Source organism: Anomaloglossus baeobatrachus, chromosome 12 (genome assembly GCF_048569485.1).
Source record: "Anomaloglossus baeobatrachus isolate aAnoBae1 chromosome 12, aAnoBae1.hap1, whole genome shotgun sequence".
In the NCBI taxonomy this organism is placed as follows: domain Eukaryota; kingdom Metazoa; phylum Chordata; class Amphibia; order Anura; family Aromobatidae; genus Anomaloglossus; species Anomaloglossus baeobatrachus.
This window is the reverse complement of record NC_134364.1, coordinates 81,828,085-81,850,989: the sequence shown is the minus strand read 5'-3', so window position 1 is coordinate 81,850,989 and position 22,905 is coordinate 81,828,085. Positions and strand designations below refer to the sequence as shown.

At 44.6% G+C, this 22,905-nt stretch overlaps 1 protein-coding gene across 1 annotated transcript in view; it reads right to left on the bottom strand.

Moving 5' to 3' along the window:
- SCFD1 (sec1 family domain containing 1) overlaps positions 1–22,905 on the bottom strand; it is a 165,306-nt gene that overhangs the window by 8,808 nt on the left and 133,593 nt on the right. The window contains exons 16-23 of the mRNA XM_075330962.1: positions 17,313–17,383; positions 13,996–14,075; positions 13,835–13,897; positions 12,441–12,516; positions 11,759–11,812; positions 8,238–8,290; positions 7,473–7,506; positions 5,849–5,914 (exon numbers count right to left, since the gene is read on the bottom strand). Coding sequence (XP_075187077.1) covers positions 5,849–5,914; positions 7,473–7,506; positions 8,238–8,290; positions 11,759–11,812; positions 12,441–12,516; positions 13,835–13,897; positions 13,996–14,075; positions 17,313–17,383 — 497 coding nt within the window. The remainder of the gene's footprint in view (positions 1–5,848; positions 5,915–7,472; positions 7,507–8,237; positions 8,291–11,758; positions 11,813–12,440; positions 12,517–13,834; positions 13,898–13,995; positions 14,076–17,312; positions 17,384–22,905) is intronic.

Here is a 22,905-nt window from a genome sequence, read left to right as displayed (position 1 = left end):
CCAGCGGCAACAGATCTGCTGAAACACGTCCGGGTGAAGGGACCATTCTCCTGCGTCCATGCCCTGGCGACTGAGAAAGTCTGCTTCCCAGTTTTCCACGCCTGGGATGTGAACTGCGGATATGGTGGACGCTCTGCTTTCCACCCACGTCAAAATCCACTGGACTTCTTGAAAAGCTTGGCGACTGCGTGTTCCCCCTTGGTGGTTGATGTACGCCACCGCCGTGGAATTGTCCGACTGAATCCGAATCTGCTTGCCTTCCAGCCATTGTTGGAAGGCTCGCAGGGCAAGATAGATTGCTCTGATTTCCAGAACATTGATCTGCAGGGTGGACTCTTCCTGAGTCCACGTCCCCTGAGCCCTGTGGTGGAGAAACACTGCTCCCCACCCTGATAGGCTCGCATCCGTCGTGACCACTGCCCAGGACGGGGGAAGGAACGACTTTCCCTGTGACAATGAGGTGGGGAGAAGCCACCAACGCAGAGAGTCCTTGGCAGTCTGAGAGAGGGAGACAGTCCTGTCGAGGGACGTCGATTTCCCATCCCATTGGCGTAGAATGTCCCATTGTAGAGGGCGCAGATGAAACTGCGCGAACGGGACTGCCTCCATTGCTGCTACCATCTTTCCTAGGAAATGCATGAGGCGCCTCAGTGAGTGCGACTGGCTCTGAAGGAGAGATTGCACTCCAGTCCGTAGCGAGCACTGCTTGTCCAGTGGAAGCCTCACTATCGCTGAGAGAGTATGAAACTCCATGCCAAGATAAGTCAGAGATTGGGTCGGGGTTAGATGAGACTTTGGAAAGTTGATAATCCACCCGAAACTCTGGAGAGTGTCTAGTGCCACCTTCAGACTGTGTTGGCATGCCTCTTGAGAGGGTGCCTTTATAAGCAGGTCGTCTAGATACGGGATGACCGAGTGACCCTGCGAGTGCAGAACAGCTACTACTGCTGCCATGACTTTGGTGAAGACCCGGGGGGCTGTTGCCAGACCGAAAGGTAACGCTACGAACTGTAGGTGTTCGTCGTGTATGACGAAGCGTAGGAAACGCTGATGCTCTGGTGCAATCGGCACGTGGAGATACGCATCTTTGATATCTATTGATGCTAGAAAATCTCCTTGAGACATTGAGGCTATGACGGAGCGTAGGGATTCCATCCGGAACCTCCTGACTTTTACGTGTCTGTTGAGCAACTTTAGATCCAGGACGGGTCGATACGATCCGTCCTTTTTTGGGACCACAAACAGATTGGAGTAAAAACCGTGACCTTGTTCCTGAAGAGGGACGGAGGTCACCACTCCTTCCGCCTTTAGAGCGGCCACCGCCTGCAACAGAGCATCGGCTCGGTCTGGTGGTGGAGAAGTTCTGAAGAAACGAGTTGGCGGACGAGAACTGAACTCTATCCTGTACCCGTGAGACAGAATATCCCTCACCCAACGGTCTTTGACGCGTGACAGCCAAATGTCGCCAAAGTGGGAAAGCCTCCCACCGACCGCGGGTGTGGGAATCGGAGACCGCAAGTCAGGAGGACGCCGTCTTGGCAACGGTTCCTCCGGCTGTCCTTTTTGGGCGTGACTGAGACCTCCAAGAATCTGAGCGTCTCTGGTCTTTTTGAGTCTTTTTAGACGAGGCGAATTGGGACCTGCCCGGTCCTCGAAAGGACCGATAACCAGACTGACCCTTCCTCTGTTGGGGTTTGTTTTGTCTGTGTTGCGGTAAGGATGAGTCCTTACCCTTGGAGTGTTTGATGATTTCATCCAAACGCTCTCCAAACAATCGGTCACGAGAAAAAGGCAAATTGGTTAAGCACTTCTTGGAATGAGAATCTGCTTTCCAATGTCTCAACCACAGGGCCCTACGCAAAACAACGGAGTTGGCTGACGCCACTGCCGTGCGGCTTGTAGCGTCAAGAACAGCATTAATCGCGTACGACGCGAATGCCGCCATTTGCGAGGTCAATGGTGTTACCTGCGGGGCAAATGCACGTGTGACTGAGTCGATTCGCGCAAGCCCGGCGGAGATAGCTTGGAGTGCCCATACGGCCGCAAAAGAAGGCGCTAAAGACGCTCCAATCGCTTCATAGATGGATTTCAGCCAGAGCTCCATCTGCCTGTCAGTGGCATCTTTAAGTGCCGCTCCATCTTCAACTGCAACCAAGGATCTAGCTGCAAGCCTGGAAATTGGAGGATCCACTTTTGGACACTGGGTCCAACCCTTGACCACCTCAGGGGGAAAAGGGTAGCGTGTATCTTTAAGCCGTTTAGGAAAACGCCTTTCAGGATAAGCGTGGGGTTTCTGGATTGCGTCTCTAAAGTCAGCGTGGTCCAGAAAAGTGCTTAATGTACGCTTAGGGTATCTGAAATGGATTCTCTCGTGCTGCGAAGCTGACTCCTCTACAAGAGGAGCTGGTGGGGAAATATTTAACATCTTATTGATGTTAAATATAAGATCATTAACTATGGCGTCACCATCTGGTGTATCTAGATTGAGAGCGGTCCCAGGATCAGAATCCTGATCAGTTACGTCCGCCTCATCACCCATAGATTCATCTCGCTGGGATCCTGACCATTGAGATGAATGTGAAGGCCCGTCATAGCGAGCCCGCTTAGGCTGCCCGGGGCCATCGTCCGAGTCAGAGTCTTCACCCTGAGGTGTATATGCCCGTCCCGGAGCTTGGAGCTGAGGGGGACCAGGGGGCAATGATTGCACAGTGTCCGTGGCCTGAAGTACAGGCCTAGCTCGCAATGTGTCAAGAATTTGTGACATAGTGAGAGACATTCTGTCAGCAAAAGCTGCAAACTCAGTTCCTGTCACCTGGACAGCATTCACAGGTGGTACACCCTGGGTCACGTCCAGCAGAGGTCCCGACTGTGCAAGCGCCGCAGGGGCCGAGCACTGCACACAATGGGGGTCCGTGGAGCCTGCCGGTAGAAAAGTCCCACATGCGGTGCAGGAAGCATATAATGTCTGTGCCTTGGCACCCTTGCGTTTTACGGACGACATGCTGCTGGCTCTCTGCAATGTGAGAGAGTCTATAGCCAAAGGGGGACCAGCGCTATGTAATACCAAGTATTTGTAGAAACAAAATACTAAGAATACTACTGGCACAAGAGGGGGTGAGCCCTGAGGGCTGCTTACCGCCCGCTGAATAGCGGGTAAGAGGCGCAGAATTCCTTGTCTGGGTCTCCCCGGCTCCCCTCTGCAGCTCAGCGTGTCAGCAGGAATGGCTGCCGGCGTCTGTGGAGAGGGGCGGTCCGTGGGAGTTCCCAAACAAAAGTGCGGGAAACAGTGTCCCCTCTGTGCCTATTGTGAGGGCTGGAGTATGTAAAAACGACTCCAGCCCTCAGCGCTGATGCACTGGCCAGCGTCCCGCCCCTCTCCTGACTGGCAGGTCTGGGGGCGGGAACGAACGGAAGCAGGCCGCAAAAGCCGGGGACTCGAGTTATCAGCGCGGCCGCCGTAAAAGCGCGGGCCGCGCTGAAGTCCCCGGCGCACCACAAGTGCCAGCCGCGCCGCAGTCCCAGCGGCCGGCGTGACCGTTCCCAGAAGTGGCCAGCGTCCCGCCCCTCTCCTGACTGGCAGGTCTGGGGGCGGGAACGAACGGAAGCAGGCCGCAAAAGCCGGGGACTCGAGTTATCAGCGCGGCCGCCGTAAAAGCGCGGGCCGCGCTGAAGTCCCCGGCGCACCACAAGTGCCAGCCGCGCCGCAGTCCCAGCGGCCGGCGCGACCGATTCCTATAAGTGTGCCTGCTTCAGCGAAGCTGAATGAGGCCATGGCACAAGCGCCGTAGCGCTGATGTCCCCCGGCGCACTACAACACCCAGCATGCTGCGGTGTGAGCGCCAAATGCACGGGGACACAGAGTACCTTGAGGAAGCAGGGCCATGTCCCTGATGTACTCCGCTCCATCCAGCATCTTCTCCAGGGGCTGTAGATGGAGCACGGTCTCAGTGCCTGGAGACCAGTAAATCCCACTTCACCCAGAGCCCTGTAAAAAGGGATGGGGAAGGAATCAGCATGTGGGCTCCTGCCGCCGTACCCGCAATGGGTACCTCAACCTTACAAACACCTCCGACATACAGTGGGGTGAGAAGGGAGCATGCTGGGAGCCCTATATGGGCCCTCTTTTCTTCCATCCGACATAGTCAGCAGCTGCTGCTGACTAAAAACAATGGAGCTATGCGTGCGTGTCTGACCTCCTGCGCACAAAGCTAAAACTGAGGAATCCGTACTCCTACGGGAGGGTGTATAGCCAGAAGGGGAGGGGCCTTACACTTTTAAGTGTAGTTCTTTGTGCGGCCTCCAGAGGCAGTAGCTATACACCCACTGTCTGGGTCTCCCAATTAGGAGCGAAAAAGAAATGACAATTTCAAACAAAACCCCAAAGATGGTCTGGACAAAATTGTTGTCCCCCTCAGCTTAATATTTGGTTGCACATCCTTTGGAATAAATACCTGCAATCAGTCGCTTCCTATAACCGTTCCCAAGCTTCTTCCTCCTCTCACCTGGAATTTTGTACTCCTCTTTATAAACTGCTCCAGTTCGCTCATATTTGGAGGCGTCTCCTCCCAACAGCAGTTTTCAGATCTCTCCACATTGCTGCCGATTCAGAACTCTCCAGAACTTTGTTTCCATCCATTTCTGGGGCTTCTTGAAGTATGGTTGGGGTCATTGTCCTGCTTGAGTATCCATCATGACCTAGAACACAAACCCCTCTTTCTGACACTGTGCGCTAAATTGCCACCCAAAATCCTTTGGTAATCTCCCTAGTTCATGATGTCTTACACACACTCAAGGCCCCCAGTGCCATAGGCAGCAAAGCAACCCCAAAACATCTTTGAACGTCCACCATATTTGACTGTAGGTATTGTGTTCTTTTCTTTGTTGGCCTCATTCTGTTTTGGGTAAACAGTAGAATGATGTGCTTTACTAAAAAGCTCTACTTTGTCCTCATCTGTCCACAAGACTTTGTCCCAGAAGGATTTTGGCTTACTCAAATACATTTTGGGAAACTGTAGTCTAACTTTTTAATATCTCTGGGTCAGCAGTGGGGTACTCTTGCCGTATTGTTTCATTTCATTCAAATGTGGAAGGATAGTTTGATAGATGTGAATATTGAGCCTGCAGGACAGCTTGAATTTCTTTGGCACTTGATTGGGGCTGCTTATCCACCATCTGTACTATCCTGCTTGCAACCATTCATCATTTTTTCTCTGCCGTCCACATCCAGGGAGATTAGCTACAAACTTCTTGATTATGTTGTGCACCGTAGACCAAGGAACATAAAGATCTGCGGAGATTACCTTGCACTCTTGAGATTGTTGATATTTTTAACAGTTTTGGTTGTCAAGTCTTCCAACAGTTCTCTTTCCCTATTTCTGTTCCCCATGCTTAGTGTGGCACACACAGACACACAATGCGACAATTTAGTCAACTTCTCTCCTTTTTAGCTGGTTTCAGATGTGATTTTCATATTGCCCACATATGTTACTTGCTGCAGAAGAGTTTGAACGAACATCACATGCTTGAAACAAACTTACGTACCCACAATTTTGTCAATGTGCCAGCACATTTTGGGGGTTTTGTGTGAAATGATGTCCACTTTGCCTGTTTCTCCTCTGTTTTTCTTTGTGTTGTTCCAATACACAAAAAGCGAATAAACATGTCTATAACAAAACGTGTAATTGAAATAATTTTCTGGAAGAAATACTTCATTTTCTGGAACAATTGCAATGGTGCCAACACTTTCAGCCATGACTGAATAAAAACAAAAGAATAATAACCATAAAATTAATAGCATGAAAGTAAAAGAGGTCAGTCAGCCAGAAAACAAAAACAGGATCTCAGGTACCTTTATGTAGTCAACTAGATTCTGATACTCAATGTAGTTCCCTCCTCCTACTACGAATACAATGGCCTGCAAAAAAACCACAATATATTCTTGTAAATTACTTTCACCAAATACAACTCTAATGGCATCTATGTATCAAACAAGAATAGAAAGAGATTAAGAGATTGCCATATGTGCATTATTGTAGAAATTATGCAGTAACATACATGGCTGTGGCATTTGGACCTCTAGCATGTGACATAAGTATGGCAGCATTACTGATGAGTGCCTCATGTACCCCAATTGTAATCTCAAAAATTCTGCATATGTAAGGGGGCTTTTCAGTCAGGGCAAATGACATATTGCCAAGGCCAGAGGGATCTCCAAAAATCACTATAAACCTGCAATATTATTTGTGAGCAGAGGCACTCCTGTACAGGGAACTGCATGATGTGCAGTACCAGCACTGTCTCGATGCTGATGGCACTGGGCAGGGTGAAACTCAACTCAGAAGAAGACGCTATGTTCCATAAGCACCACTAATCAATCAGAAATAAAAATAAATACCATATTTTTCTAAACTTGGAGGAGGAAAAAAGGAAAAAATATTTTTTAATGTTAAAATGAGGGTCCATCTTATAATCCTAGTGCATCTTAATCCTAATGGTCACCAGTGGGAAGCGGCGGTGGTGATGCGGCTCAGAAAAGTCACAAGAGGCAGGGTCAGCGATGCTAAAGGCTCAGAGATACTGTGGTCTCGGTGGTCGCCACTGATCTGCCGGTAGACTGCAGGGGTGTCGCGGCGGTGCCAGGTGCTATAGATGTGTTAGCGGGCTTCAGGGGTGTCACTGCAGTAGAACGACTCAGGAGGGTCACAGGATGGGGTATCTTAGCAGCGGGTGCCTCCATTGAATCCCCCATGGTTGACGAGATGGACTTCAAGAAAATGGCCGTGTGGGCGGTGCATGTGCAGATAGGATTCCATGGCCATTTTCTTGAAGTCCGTTCCGTCAATCTACGCATGCGCCGCCACAACGGCCATTTTCTTGAAGTCCATCGCAACAACTGCGGGCAATTCAATAAAGCCCGCAGTCAGATCAATGCACCCGCTGCCAAGACACCCCGTCCTGTGACCTTCCTGAGCCGCTCCACTGCTCCTCCGAGCCCTCAGTATCGCCGACCCTGTTCCACTACCGCCTCCCCGGTAAGCCATATCCAGATTGTAAGACGCACCCCCATTTTACCCCCAGTTTTCGAGGGGAAAAAGTGCGTCTTATAATCCGGAAAATACAGCAGACCAATGTTTCATGTGTAGCAAATATTCCCCAATGACTGGGCAGCTTCTGCCTGTTTCATTGTACAAGACTATTACAGCTTTGCACTTGCACACGACTGCAGCACTGACACATTTTGGCATCACCCTGATACATAAACAGACTTTTATAAGCTGTGAGTATAAGTGCATCTATAAAATGGAACAATGAATTGCACTTGCCACCAAAACTAAAAAATATCTTATTTTCTTTGACTAATTGCAAAATTTCCAGAACATTAAACTATACTATATACAGTTAGGAGGTTAATAATCTACTTAACACTTAAAACATTTTACATGTGCATACGATCCTGCAGTTATTACACTTACCTCCTGAAAGGGATTTTTGTTCCTTGGAATAGAACTATTAACAGAAAACAAAAATTATTTGGAGAAGTTAAAGCCATTTGATAAAAACACAACAAAATCATCCACAATTATATCTAAGGGTGGCTTTACACGCTACGATATCGATCCCGATATCGCTAGCATGAGACCCGCCCCCATCGTTTGTGCGAGAGGGGCAAATCGCTGCCCGTTGCGCACAAAATCGCGCACCCCCACCACACTACTTACCTGCCTAGCGACGTCGCTGTGACCAGCATACTGCCTCCTTTCTAAGGGGGCAGTCCGTTCGGCGTCACAGCGATGTCACTAAGCGGCCGCCCAATGAAATCGGAGGGGCGGAGATGAGCGGAACAAACATCCCGCCCATCTCCTTCCTTCCGCATTGTGGCCAGCGGCAGGTAAGGAGAGGTTCTTCGTTCCTGCGGCGTCACATGTAGCGATGTGTGCTGCCGTAGGGACGAGGAACAACTTCGCCCCAGCAACAGCAGCAATAATTCAACGAGGAGCGATTTTAGACATTTTTGCAACGATCCAAAATCGCTCCTAGGAGTCACACACTACGATATCGCTACAGCGGCCGGATGGGCGTCACAAAATCAGTGACCCCAACGAGATCGCTGTACCGAAATCGTAGCGTGTAAAGCCCGCTTAAGACTATTTCCCTTCAAAATACAGAAAAACAAAAAGGAAAAAAAAGGTTCCGGTTACAAGCAGTCGACAAAAGGTGTGCATATATTTATCACCTACCTATCATTTCCACGAAGCATCTTGGGGTCAAAGTATCTGTAATCATCAGTTTCCTATAAAAGAAAATCCCATTACAACAACGTAAAGGGAAAAATACCTCATACAAATAAACTAAGCATAAAACTGACTTAAACTATTTCATTTTTCATCTTTGTTCTATGAATCACTATTACACATCAACCTGCGTGCATGAGGTTGGGAGACTGCATAAGAAAAGATGATGCATATCGGTTATGATAGTGTGCTACAGAATACGCTGGTGTTATTATACATATCCATTTAAGCCATAACCACTTGTCTTATTTGGTATAAGATTCTGTATTATTTTCCTTATACAACTAATCCATATACAGTTGACACCAGAAATTTCCATCCTCTCTCTAAAAGACACATCTGCAGTTTTTTCTCACTCTCTGACATGAAATCATAATAAACCTTTCCTGTTTTAGGTCAATTAGGAACCAAAATTATTTATATTTGCCAATTGTCAAAATAATGAGGGAACAAAAATGTTTTATACATTTCATTAGTATTTGGTGCCATTGCCCTTAAACTGTATGACTTCAGTCAAACATTTTGGATATCCTTCCACAAGCTCCTCACAATAGTTGGTAGTAATTTGGGCCCGTTCCTCCTGACAGAACCGGTGTAACTGAGCCATGTTTGTAGGTCGACTTGCTCACACTGGCCTTTTCAGCTTTGCCCATAAATTTCCAATAGGATTGAGAGCAGGGCTTTGTGATGGCCACTCCAAAACACTGACTTTGTTATTCTTATGCCACTTTGTAACCAGTTTGGCAGGATGCTTTGGGTCATTGTCCATTTGGAAGACCCATTTCCACCCAAGCTTTAAGTTCCTGGCTGATGTCTTGAGATGTTCCTTCAGTATTGCCACATAATCTTCTTTCCTCATGATGCCATCTATTTTGTGAAGTGCACTAGTCCCCCCTGCGGCACAACAACCCCACAACCTGATGCTGCCGCCCCCATGTTTCACAGTTGGGATGGTGTTCTTAAGGCTTCAAAGCTTCTCCCTTTTTCCGCCAAACGTAACGATGGTCATTATGGCCAAACAGTTCAATTTTAGTTTCGTCAGACCACAGGACATGTCTCCAAAAATTAAGGTCTGTGTTGTTGTGTGCATTTGCAAACAATAATCAGGCTTTTTAATGTTTCTTTTGAAGTAATGACTTCTCCCTGGCTGTGTGGCCTTTCAGCCCATGTTGATACAGTACTCGTTTGACTGTGGCTAATGACACAATCTTACCAGCTTCCGCCAGCATCTTCACAAGGTCTTTTGCTTTTGTTCTTGGGTTGATATGCACATGTCTGACCAAAGCACGTTTATCTCTGGTACACAGAACCTGTCTCCTTCCTGAGCCATACAATGGCTGGACAGTCTCATCTTGTTTGTACTTGCGTAAAATTGATTGTATAGATAAATGAGGCACCTTCAGGTATCTGGAATTTGCACCTAATGTTGAACCAGATTTGTGCAAATCCACAATTCTCTTCCTGAGATCTTGGCTGATTTTTTTTTTACTTTCCCATGATGCTACACAAAGAAGCATGTGTCATTTTAGATAGTGTATGTAAACTTCTGGCTTCAACTGTATCTGTCCTTTTGTCTTTATTTCCTGTGACATTTTGTTTGAGGAGACTAAACATGTGGGGCGGAGGAAATTGAAGTGTGGCAGCTGTGAAAGAAGCAGTAGTCATTTCTCCCTGCCTCCATAACTATGATTGATTCAGGACATTATCAGGAAGTGGTGGTGAAAGAAGCTATGATAAGTGACCGCAGTGCAGCCCCCGATGGCTTCCTGTTTTAGGGAAGGGTGACTGAAGCTGCAGGGAAAGGAATTAGTTGTATAGGGTGAACAGTAGGCAATTTTACAATAAAGCAAATTACAAAATAGGTAATGCTTAAAATTAGATATTTATAAAGGGCATTTTATGTATTGGGCAACCCCTTTAAGGATCTGTCAGACACACATAATTAATTGGCAATTAATATTTATGGACAAATGAAATTCTTTTATTATTGTGCAAGCAAACTGCATAAAAACAAAAGATGACCTGTGAGCTTGTAATATTTTATACAAATACTAATGTTTAAAGGGAACCTGTCGCCACTTTTTCGGCCTATAAGCTGCGGCCACCACCAACGGGTTCTTTCATACAGCATTCTAACATGCTATATATAAGAGCCCAGGCCGCTGTGACAACATAAACACTTTATAATACTTACCTAACGGTCGTGCGGTGGGCCTTATGGACGTCTCCGTTGTCCGTCCCGGTGCCGCCTCTTTTGGCCATCTTTGTTGTTCTTCTCTAGCCGCGGTGCATGACGGGTCCGACGTCATCCACACTCGCCGGCATTCTGGTCCTGAGCAGGCACACTTTGATCTGCCCTGAGCAGGCCAGATCAAAGTATTATAGTGCGCCTGCGCAGAACCGGCGAGTGTGTATGACATAGACGCGTCATGCACACAGGCTTCAGAAAGAGGACGAAGATGGCCAAAAGAGGAGGCGCCGGCACCGAACAACGGAGATGCCCATAAGGCACACTGCGCAACCGTTAGGTGAGTATCATAAAGTGTTTATGTCATACTCCCGGCCTGGGCTCTTATATACAGCTTGTTAGAATGCTGTATATAAGAGCCCGGTGGTGGTGGCTACAGCTTATAGGCCAAAAAAGTGGTGACAGGTTCCCTTTAATAATACTATGATGCATTTTAAATTCAAATAAAGTTAAGTAATACAATTCTTATCCAAAAGTAAAAAAGGTAGGACCAAGGATTTATTAGCATCTTTTACCCTTCTAAGATGCCAAAACACATTTTCCATAAATGACAGACCCACAAGGAATGAAATCATGAACTATAAAAGCGTCAAGATGATAAATCAAGAATGTGGAAACGATGTAATGTTATCTCAAGGTTTCAGCCGTAAAATTTTAGCTCATTACCACAAGCGAAACTGTTCATTTTTGAGTTCTCCATAGAAGCAGTGAGCGGAGGGATAAGCAGCAAATTGATCCAGAGCCCCATGAGCTCTGCAACAGACAACAGTCACAGTGGTGACTGGAAATGGGCCGGGCATTGACATGGAGATGAAGCTTTGTATACAAACACATGGCTTCCAGAGCAATCAGTTTACGAGTGCTGGCAAGTGAGTCGACTCTAAGTAGGGCGTCCGGCTGGGGCCATCGTTCTTTCCAGAACACATGCACCGGGTTTTTTTTCTTTCTCTTTATTTTTACTTGCACTGAGAGCAAATAAAATAAAAACTGCCAATAACAAAAACATATAAGGAGTAAAATAAAAACAACTGGTGGGAACAGAGTGATCCAGAATGAAATAGATTTATTATGGTACTTTAGAAAAGGATAATCTGCAACGTCTAATACAAGAGATCAATTATTACATTGACAATTACTCCCGACATGAAAGAGATCACCGGCAGAGCAGCACATAAGGTGACAGTATGACATGCAGGCGTGTGTAACCTAAATTTCTTACCGGATTGGATTTCATTTCCATCAGACTATCAAGTACTCGAGTAACTGGCAAGTTCTATAAAGAGAAGGACAGACAATAAGTACCTCTTAATGTAAAGAATAGGGACATACGACTGGTTCATTATGATAATTGGGAAGAAGCCGCTTAATGGACTCAATTACTAGTGGACCTTCCTGGTCGCAGAGACCTCGGCTACAACTCCTGACATGTTCCAGCTGCCATTCTGAGAGTAGACACATTTACTATGGGCTCAGTGGGAGATGTGACAGAAAGTCCTGTGCCCAGTGTTTGTATCAAATGTCTAAACACATTCACAAAGCTTCTTGTTTTGTGCAGCCAAAGCAAACAGGATGGGGGAACTGGGCAGGATGGGAATGAAGGCTGATTAACCCATGACGGGAACATGGAAATGTCCAGCTCTACAGCATAGAAGCCTGGAGTGACGCCTCTACGTCCAACTGATTAGCATTGACCTACATGAAGACTTCTGCCGGACTGGACCGCTGAGTGACTTGGGTCCTCACAGTATAAAGACTCCAGCGCTGACCCTCTGCAATCACTCATCGCACTTTTCTTTTATAGGCAGCTCGATTACACTCACATCAGCTACCAGTAGCAGGTGGGACGCCAGCCTGCTGATTTTACACTTGTCAAAATAAATCTTGTTCCTTAGACTATTTACCTGCTGCTTTAGAACCAAGTTTTTCACCCCCTCCATGACAAACTGCGAGCCCGTATTCATGACTCTGGAGAGCAGCCTGGAAGCAGAAAAAAGAAGAAGGTACAAGATGGTGCCAGCTACTGCTCACTGATCCGACTGCAGAGAAGGGGTCATTGTATCTAAACAAACAGCGTGTAGCTTCCAAAACTTCAGAGGTCTGTGTGGTGGTTTACACTATTATGTGGAGGGCAACAGACTCCCTGTGGCAGAAGGTGAATGTGTCCTGTTTGTAAAAGCCAGCCCAGCACACCGTCCGGTGGGTCAAAGCCTTGCCATGAAAAAGAACGGATCGAAATGCATTGGAATCTTTTCTTGACTACGCATACCCTAGTGTTACATAATTGAGCGGTGAACGATCGACTCAAGTGTGTGCTGGACTTTAGAAGTATTGGTTTGCTTGGTGTGCGTGTTGGCTGGGGCCATGTCCCAGAATTGGGGACAAACCAGATTTGAGCTGGTGAGAGTTATTATGTAAATGTACGACTAATGGCAACTTCTGAAGGAGGACACATTGATTCTAATGGATGATGGAATATTAACCCTAGAATGCATACCTGGGGCCTCACAGGCCTGCTAGGTTACTTGTTTTCTATGGTAGATTTCTATGGTTGCGCGTTCTAGGGTTAATGCTTCAGTATGATTAAGGCCAGTTTCACATATCCGGCATTTCACCGGATGCTAGATCCTGCACGCATGCAGTATAGTACATTCATTTACAGTGGAAGCACTTCCACTGTAGATGAATGTACTGTACTACATGCGTGCCGGATCCGACGAAATGCCGGATGTGTGAAACAGGCCTAAGAGGGCTGAGGTCTAATCTCAGAATGCCAAAAGTCACATACATGCAACAAACGCATTACGGCCATTGTTGCGCTCTATGTGTAAGAATATAAACATGTATGAGGAGGTTGTCAATGGATGTGACAGAGCCATGTATCAGTTATTCAGGTGAACTCTCAATACAGAATGACTGTGCTGTGGTCTTCTCTTCTACAAACACCGCAGATCAACCGAAAGGGGGCATTTTGAAAACGTCCCAAAGTTTTCTGATTAAATCAGTAGTTTTATGTAAAATAGCCCATTTCCTTTTCCTCCCAAAAAAGCAGACAGAAGTTTATTTTGGCACTCTCAAAAACAAAACGTACAGACATATACAAAGATAGGGAATGTTGATAGAAGAGCATGTGTCCAGACGGGTCAATGGTATATTGCTACATGAACAATACAGTAAATCCCCGCATACTGTACATATCACCAAAAAGCAAGAATTTACTCAAGTAATGAATAGTCAAAGGGATTTAGTTTTGAAAAAAAAACCCTTTAATGAGAAATACTTTTTAACTAACCCTTACCCTTTGGATTTAGTAGCACCAATTCCATAGTTTGCTGGTGTTGCCGCCATCTTGGCAAAAGCCCTAGAAAAATAAGGGACATTATTAATATAAAAAGGATCTTTGATGTGCCAACATCTGTTTGACGAGTCATAGAATGTAACATGCACAAACTTGCTTACTTCCATTGTTTGATGTAGTTTAATGGGGCCAAACAACAACCGGCATCCTCTAACGCTTTCTTATACTGATCCAGATCAAACTGTGGGGAGGAAAATATTATATTATAATTATTCATACAAAAATTAACTTATTTACCTTTAATTTTCATAAATAAAACATAGTAGGAGAGAGGCCATCAGACACACTTCTTTTACAGACTACTAGACTACCGTATTTACCGGCATAAAAGATGACTTTTTAACCCCTGAAAATCTTCTCAAAAGTTGGGAGTCGTCTTATACGCAGGGTGTCGTCTTATACGGCGGTGCATGGTGCTGCTGTCTGCAGTCATGGCTTTACTGCAGTTGAATGCTTTTGTGCATTGGACGCGATCATGGAGGGATCTATGTGCCTACGGTCTGCAAGAAGCACTCCTCCATGATTGCGTCCCATACATGGGGCCACCACTGCTGTCAGCGTTTTACTTCAGTTGAATGCTTTATGGCACCGCAAAGCATTCTACTGCAGTAAAGCCATGACGACAGCCTGTAGCGGCGGCTCCGTGCACCGGACGAGATCACTGAGGGGTCTATGTGCCTGCAGTCTGCCAGAAGAAGCTGAGGGCACCGCGGGAACGGAGGAGAGGTGAGAATAATTTTTAGTGTCAACAACAGCATAATAGGGGACAAGAAGAGGACCAGTAGGAGGACATTACTAAACAATGGGCTCATTATTAGAGGACACATTACTAAACAATGGGGACATTACTGCAGGGGACATTACTAAATAATGGGCACGTTACTCAGGTCAGCTTATACTCAAGTATATATGGTATATAATTTAACACTAGAAGTCCCAGAGAGGGGTCATTTAACATTTCTACCTTTGGAACCCAGAGACGGGTCGAATGACCTGAAGGATTTTAGCTAACATCCTATAATCACCGTCTTTTGTTCTGTAATTAAGGCCATTACTGTCGCACCACAGGAGGTTGTTGTTTTCCATTGAGGTTAGCTATTTAGTTTCTAGTTAATTTTATTCAGCTTGGACTAAGGGTCATTTCACCCTCTTTCGGGACTTCAGGGGGGAGCTCGAAATTTCTGGGACTTCTAGTGAGAACTGGAAAAGTTGGGGGTCGTCTTATACGCCAGAAAATACGGTAAGTGCTTTGCCCTCTACAGCCACAAAAGATCTGTGGTTACTCCTACAAGATGTTGGGATCAACCTCCCTGCAGAGCTCCTTCAAAAACAATGTATAAGTACAAGTACCTAGAAGAATTGAGGCTGTTTTGAAGGCAAAGGGTGGTCTCACTAATTTGATTTAGATTTCTCATTTGTTCATTCACTTTGCATTTTGATAAATGATAAATTAACTATTAACACTTCTATTTTTGAAAACATTTTTACTTTGCAGTGGTTTTTGCACACCTGTCTAGAACATCTGCACAGTACTGTATATCAATTTGGTCCAGTACATTCCTGATTCAGTACCAAAAACCTTATATTTGTGGGGTTTTTTTCTCTTAACAAAACAGAGTCCATGTGTGAGAGACAAAAAGACTTTCTTTTCTTAGAATAGGCCAAATGATATCCTTTAAACTATGACTGGCAAATAAAAAAAATAGCCATTCCTACTGCACAAAGGAGACTTGTTAGGCTAAAACAGAAGAATGCACCGAGCTTATTAAAATACATGGCTCAAACATTCCACTTAGATACAGGATGTGCTGGATGAAAACAACAGGGCAGTTCAGTCCCATCCTTCCGCTCGCTCCAATCTGCTGTGTGGTTCAGCTCCTCGTGTGTCGTCTTGTATTACATTTTAACTCTTCAACCTTTCAATTATTTCTGATTAGCTGCGCTGTTAAGCCCTAGGGTCTGATCAGTTTTTGTTGGTTCCATTACAGATAAAAAAGATTAAACTTGTAATGGATCCTAATAACATAACACAGCAATGATAACCTGAGGGAGCAGAACCATGATGAAAATGCTAAACAGGACAGATACGCCTTTCCAGTCTCCTATTAATTATATGTCCGGTTTAGTAAAGAAAAGAAATAAAACAACAGATAAAATGTAAACACTAAGATTTAAAAAGAAAAAAAAACTTAAAAACTACAAAAATAATAGATTAACAGATGCTAACAAATGATCTCTGGAGAATGACAATTAAATTATATTATTAACTTAAAGGTGAAAAAGGTAAGAGTATCAAAGCTTAAAAGGGGTTGTTCAAGCTCTTAGCAATTGCATACTTGGGAATCCTCACAGCGCACACCATGCACGCAGTCAAGATTCTCCAATGCCAGGAGGTCATGCGACTGCAAGTAGGCGATTTGCATACTTCCAGCCACATTCCGACTCAATGCATCCGGCCTCGCACAACGTACTTTAATTAAGTGAAGCTGTGTATGTCTAGTTGGAATATGACCAGACATGCACATCATATACTTGTGGTCATGTGCCCACTTGCTGGTGGTGCCCATGAATCGTGACAGCACGTACACTGCACACTATGAGGATTCACAAGGATGCAGAATCCTGAACAATCAATTTAAAGGGATTATCAGGGCAAAATTAAAATGTTACTAGTGGCTTAGTATACTAAAAAAGAACAAACAAAGCCATACTCATCTACTTTCACTTACCAGGATCCGTTGAAAAAGAGAAAACACATCGCGGTCTCTCCATCAGAGTCTATGAATCTAACCTACAGTAAACTCCACCATGCCCACTGATGAAGGTCCGATATGTTAGGACCGAAACGTCTGTGCTCTGTTCCCTTTAGGAAGATTCCAAAATAAAAAAATACAGCTTCTGCTCAGCTGAGTGCCACGTGTTTCTCTTTTTCACCGTACTAGGGTATTGGATCCTACTTAGGCACCACGACAGAAGAGAAGTGGTTGTTCTTCACTTACCAGGATCCAGCACAGGTTGCTACATTGTCCGAGTTTACCCCGGAAAGGAAGTTTGTCAGCGATGACGCGCTGCTGAAGTCACCAGACCACAACAATTAATCACGGATCCCAGCGGTACTGCGATTACTTCCTTCCAGTGTAAATGCAGACAACGGGAGGCCTGTGCTGAAGTGTGCAGGTAGGTGATTATAGCTTTATTTATATTTTACCATACCAAACCACGGGGAAACATTTTAATTTTGCTTGGACTACCCCTTTAAGTTCACTGTGTCCTTTGAGAAGACACAGCGGAAGAATTTGAGAAGATGAATTAAATCCTTGTAACAACATTTTCTTGACTTAGGACACCTAAACATCTTATTACATTTCATTCACGGAATATTAGTTTTTAATTATTAAAATCTAGCAGTTATTAGTACCTCAGACGGGGGCTGCGTAGACGTGATGTAATAGATCAGAAACAACCGCATCTTGTCTTCTGGCGTCCCCGCTACAAACAAACAGCAGGAAACACACAAACATGTAAAACGTGCAATAAAAGAAACCATTTGTTGCATGACCACAAGCAAATGGAATAAGAAATCATCTCTAATCCGGGAATAACATTTTAAAAGGTGTCAAAATAAACACTGTGGAAATAACTCAGTGCGGCTGGAAGACTATTAAACACAGCAATAAGACGACATGTCATTAACGGGCTGCTAACAGTTATAGTAACTGGACGAGGATGTTGCTACTGAAAAACAAGGAGCGTGATACAACAGGTCAAAAGATTCTAAACACTTCTAGACATAAAGCTGCTCAGTCACACAATAACATATAAAAGATTTGCTTTGAAGCCTTGCTTCTTCAATTGGGCACCACTGCTAATACTTTGAACAAAGGGAGTATTGTAAATATGATGTGACTGGCATGTCTGTGTAACAATAATACGATTCTAAAGGGTGCTTTACACACTGCAACAGCGATAGCACCCGCCCCCGTCGTTGGTGCGATATGTGCTGATCGCTGCTGTAGCGAACACTCGCTACGGCAGCGTCACACGCACATACCTTGTCAGCGACGTCGCTGTTGCTGCCGAACAATCTCTCCTTCAAGGGGGAGGTGCGTTCGGCGTCAAAGCGACTTCACTAAGCGGCCGTCCAATAGCAGAGGAGGGGCGGAGATGAGCGGCCGCAACATGCCGCCAACCTCCTTCCTTCCTCATTGCTGGTGGATGAAGATAAGGAGATTTTCGTCGCTCTGGCGGTGTCACACATAGCGATGGGTGGTGCCGCAGGAACGACGAACAACCAGTGGCATGCCCCATCACCGATATTTGGAAAAGGAGCGACATTTCAACGATCAACGAATTTTGTGATCGTTGATCGTCGCTCCTAGCTGTCACATGCTGCGATGTCGCTAACGGCGCTGGATGTGCGTCACAAACACCGTGACCCTGACGATAATAGCGATGTCGCAGCGTGTAAAGCACCCTTAAGAAAATAAATAAACACACTGAAATACGGAAGTATTTGGGCATTTAGGTTCACATCTGTATACACTTGTGGAATAAGCAACAAAGCCATCAAGATGTGATTCAAGTGTAAACTTTTAGTTTTTTTCCAGCTTTGTTTTTGATCCAAGAGTTTCTTTTTAAATTCTGAATTAATCATTAAGGGATTACTGTGATCTATTTCACATTGGCCCTTTACACTTGACTAATAAGTAGTTTCACGTTTCAGTGTGGACTGTTACCTCATCATTTCATGACAACTAAAGAGTATAAAAAGTCTTAAGTTGATACTAAGACCCAGATCCAAAGAATTTCAGCAGAAAAGTGGCATTAACGGATTTGAGAAGTAGTACATTTTTTTGGCTTTGTGAGATGAGCAGAGCTTAAACTATTATTTTATAACCTAACCCTGCTTTACTCTTCTCCACAACTTTATCCCTGACCTGTCTAGTGTGTTCCTTGGTATTCATGATGCTGTTTGATCCCTAATGATTTCAAACAAACCTCAGAAGCCTTCACAGTCCAGCTGTAGCTATACTGAAAATAAATTACACATAGGTAGACTCAAATTTACTAATTAAGAGACTTCTGCATACAACTGGACCCCGAAAAATAAGAACGTTATGGGTCTTGGAAAATGGCTAGTGCAGCAGGGGTAGAATTATATCAATAGTTAAAACTTAAGTTTTAATAACGCAGTTAAAATTGAGTACCCAAATGACATACAAAACATAAAGAGATAAACCTATGTGAACAGGTAACACAGTGGTCTGTGACTGGTATATTCAATACAGGGATAAACAGTTATCACAAAATCATCAATCACATCAAAGGCTACTTTCACACATCAGTTTTTTTTCATCGGGCAGAATCCGGCGTGTGCCTGATGCAATGGATCCGGCGCAGAATATGCAAAAACTGATGCGCCAGATCCTTTTTTTTTTACAGATCCGGTATATCAGATGCGTAAAAAAACGGATCAGGTGCATCCGTATTTGCATCAGTTTTGTTCGCTTTTTTGCCGGATCCGTTTATTTTCAATAAGTTGGAGCATGTGCAGTTTAAAAAAACGGATCCGGCATCCGCATCAGTTTTTTGCCGCATTACGCCGGATCATAGGCTTCCATTGTAAATCATGCCATATCGCGCCAGATGCGGTGCGATGCGTTTTTTTTGTCAGAGACAAAAAACGTTACAAGAGACGTTCCATCCGGCCGCCGCATTAGCCAATTACGCCGAATCCGGTAAAAGCCGGATGCAACGCAATGCCATCCAGCACAATCCGGCGCTAATACAAATCAATGGGGATAAAACGGATCCGGCGCCGGATCCATTTTACCCGTTTTTTTCCGGATTGTGCATGATGGAAAAAAACTGATGTGTGAAAGTAGCCTAAGCTGTATAAATATTTAGGAAATACAGCAACGTGCCAACATAGGACAAGCAAGGTGACTGATGAATAACAGAACCGTCACACCAATTGATGTCTTGAGACAAGTAATATTGGTGGGATGTACTACGGGGGGTGGCAGACAGCAGCTGCCACACACTTCCCCAATCTCCCAGTTGTCAGTCACCTCTCGCGTCCAACGCGTTTCGTCACAATATGACTCATCAAGGGATCCGGAGGCAGAAGCAAAGTGGTATTGAAAACATGTCTACATGGTCTTGAAAAATGGTGACAAAAGTGCAATTTCTGACTTTTTTACCACTTAAACCCCACCCCCCCAAAATAATATAGTTTTTTTGAATCTACAAACTTGTACTGACCTGGGAAATCATACGGCTATATCAGTTTTATCATATAGTGAATTAAAAAAAAAAACAATTTTGTTATTGCACTTTTCTTTTTGCAATTTCACCACACTTGGAATTTTTTCTCCATTTTCCAGTACAACGGTGTCATTCAAAAGTGCAACTCGTCCCGCAAAACACAAGCAAGCATATGCCTATATTGACAGAAAAATAACAAAAAAACCCCAAAATAATGGCTCTTGGAAGAACGGGAGGAAAAAACGAAAATGGAAAATCGGCAGGTGGTGAGGGGGTTAAATACCATTCTATTAGTCGCTGCCCATTGTTCCAGCTTATCTAGATCCCCTTGAATCCTTTCTCTGTCTTCTCTAGTATTATGGTCATGTCACACACAACGACAGCAACGTCGCTGCTAAGTCACCATTTTCTGTGACCTAGCAGCGACGTCGCTGTCGTTGTGTGTGACATCCAGCAACAAAATGGCCCCTGCTGTGAGGTCGCTGGCTGTTGCTGAATGGCCTGGACCATTTTTTGGACGTTGCTCTCCCGCTGTGAAGCACACATCACTGTGTGTGACAGCGACAGAGCGACGAACTGAATGTGCAGGGAGCAGGAGCCGGCTTCTGCGGACGCTGGTAACCAAGGTAAATATTGGGTAACCAAGCAAAGGCTGCTTGGTTACCCGATATATACCTTCGTTACCAGCGTCCGCCGCTCTCAGGCTGCCAGTGCCAGCTCACTGCTCCCTGCACACGTAGCCAGAGTACACATCAGGTAAATAAGCAAAGCGGTTTGCTTATTAACCAGATGTGTACTCTGGCTAAAGAGTACAGGGAGAAAACATTAAGCGGTGTGCGCTGGTAACCAAGGTAAATATCGGGTAACCAGCGAAGCATTTTGCTTGGTTACCTGATATTTACCTTAGTTACCAAGCGCAGCATCGCTTCCACGCGTCGCTGCTGGCTGGGGGCTGGTCACTGGTCGCTGCCTGTTTGACAGCTCACCAGCGACCATGTAACGACGCAGCAGCGATCCTGATAAAGTCAGGTTGTCGTCGTGATCGCTGCTGCGTTGCTACGTGTGACCCTAGCTTTAGCTATTCCTCCTAGTATTGCATCATCTGCAAAACAGCCTGATAGTGCCAGTATAGCACTGGCTTTAGGTTATAAAGGAAAATCCTGGTGATTGGTTCCCTTTAAGTGTTGTGGAATCAGACTACTGACTGAGCTGCTAGATCAGTGAATATTTTTGCTCAGCTTTAAATAAAAAAAAAAAACAAAAAAACAAAAACTGATATTATACACTTGAAACAGCATGTCCAAGTAATTTCAACTTGTGAAAATAAAAGAATAAAGAATATAAATGGCTACAATTTCAGAATGGTTAAGATTTTATATATCCCCTTGAAGGGAAGCATAAAGTTACATTTTAATCACATCCAGATAGCTTTGCTTCCAACCCATTCTATCACCATCCAAATACTTATGGGCCCAACCGTATCTGTGGACATGACCATAACAACTTAAGTAAAGGTCAGAATACATATACCATATTTCCCCAAAAATAAGACAGGGTCTTATATTATTTTTTGCTCAGAAAGATGCGCCAGGGCTTATTGTCAGGGAATGTCTTATATTTTCCAATGAACAATAATCCAACTTTATTCTTGGAAAAAAAAACAATATTTATTAAAAAATAATCATATCACATTCTGGAACATTAACTTGTTGTGTTAATAAACTGGTTCAGAGGCACAATTCCTTATCTGCTCTTCTCATGGTACAGAACCAGTCCTATAGCGGCGGGTAAATATATTTACAATGGTTTAAATTTCCTGCTTAAATTTATTATTCTCTATGAACAGCTAAATTTACTCTCAAAAGAAAGCAGAGACCCCCTAAAAGAGTTGCACTTACCATGTCACAAACAATTAGAGTTGCCAAGTGAATGGGCTCTCATATACAAATCTGCGTCGCTGTCAGATCCCCCTGTGTTCTACAGCGGTTGGTTCCCCTGGTGAATGAGTTTCATTCGCGCAGAGTGATACTGATACCCGATCTGTTTGTGAGAGACGCAGTGCAATGCAGCTGAACATGAGGGATCTGACAGCGACGCAGATCTCTGTGTGAGAGCCAATGCACCATCAGCACTTGTCAGACTGTATGGGATCTGGTGAGTGTGATTTTTTTTGGGGGGGGTCTGCTTTCCTTTGAGGATGTCTGCTTTCTTTGATGAAGAGTCCTGCTGTATCCTTTACATTTTTTTTAGCTTCTTGGACACTTTCTTATGGAACTGCAACTAGGGCTTATTTTTGGAGTAGGGCTTATATTTTAAAAATACTCAAAAAAGCCTCAAAGATCCTACTAGGGCTTATTTTTGGGTTAACTCTTATTTCAGGGAAAGAGGGTAGTGCAAAAAACATGACCAACGGATAGGCGCTCGTTTGGATAGGCTGTTTATTCTTCCACAACGCTTCAAGTGGCAGGCTCAGGGACACAGCTCTTCTTAAAAAGTAACTAAGAGCTGTTAGCAGTTGGGTGATGCAAAAAGGCAAGAATGCCATTAAAGGGGTATTCCCATCTCCAAGATTCTATCCTAATAAGTAGTAAATGTAATAAAATTATCAAAAACCTCAAATAAGAAATGTAATATAGTTCTCCTGATACAGCCATGTCTCTTACCTCATGTACAGAGCATTGCAGTAGCTTAGGTATTCATAGTTACAACCGCTAGCAATTAACTGTCACTACATGCGTGGTCGT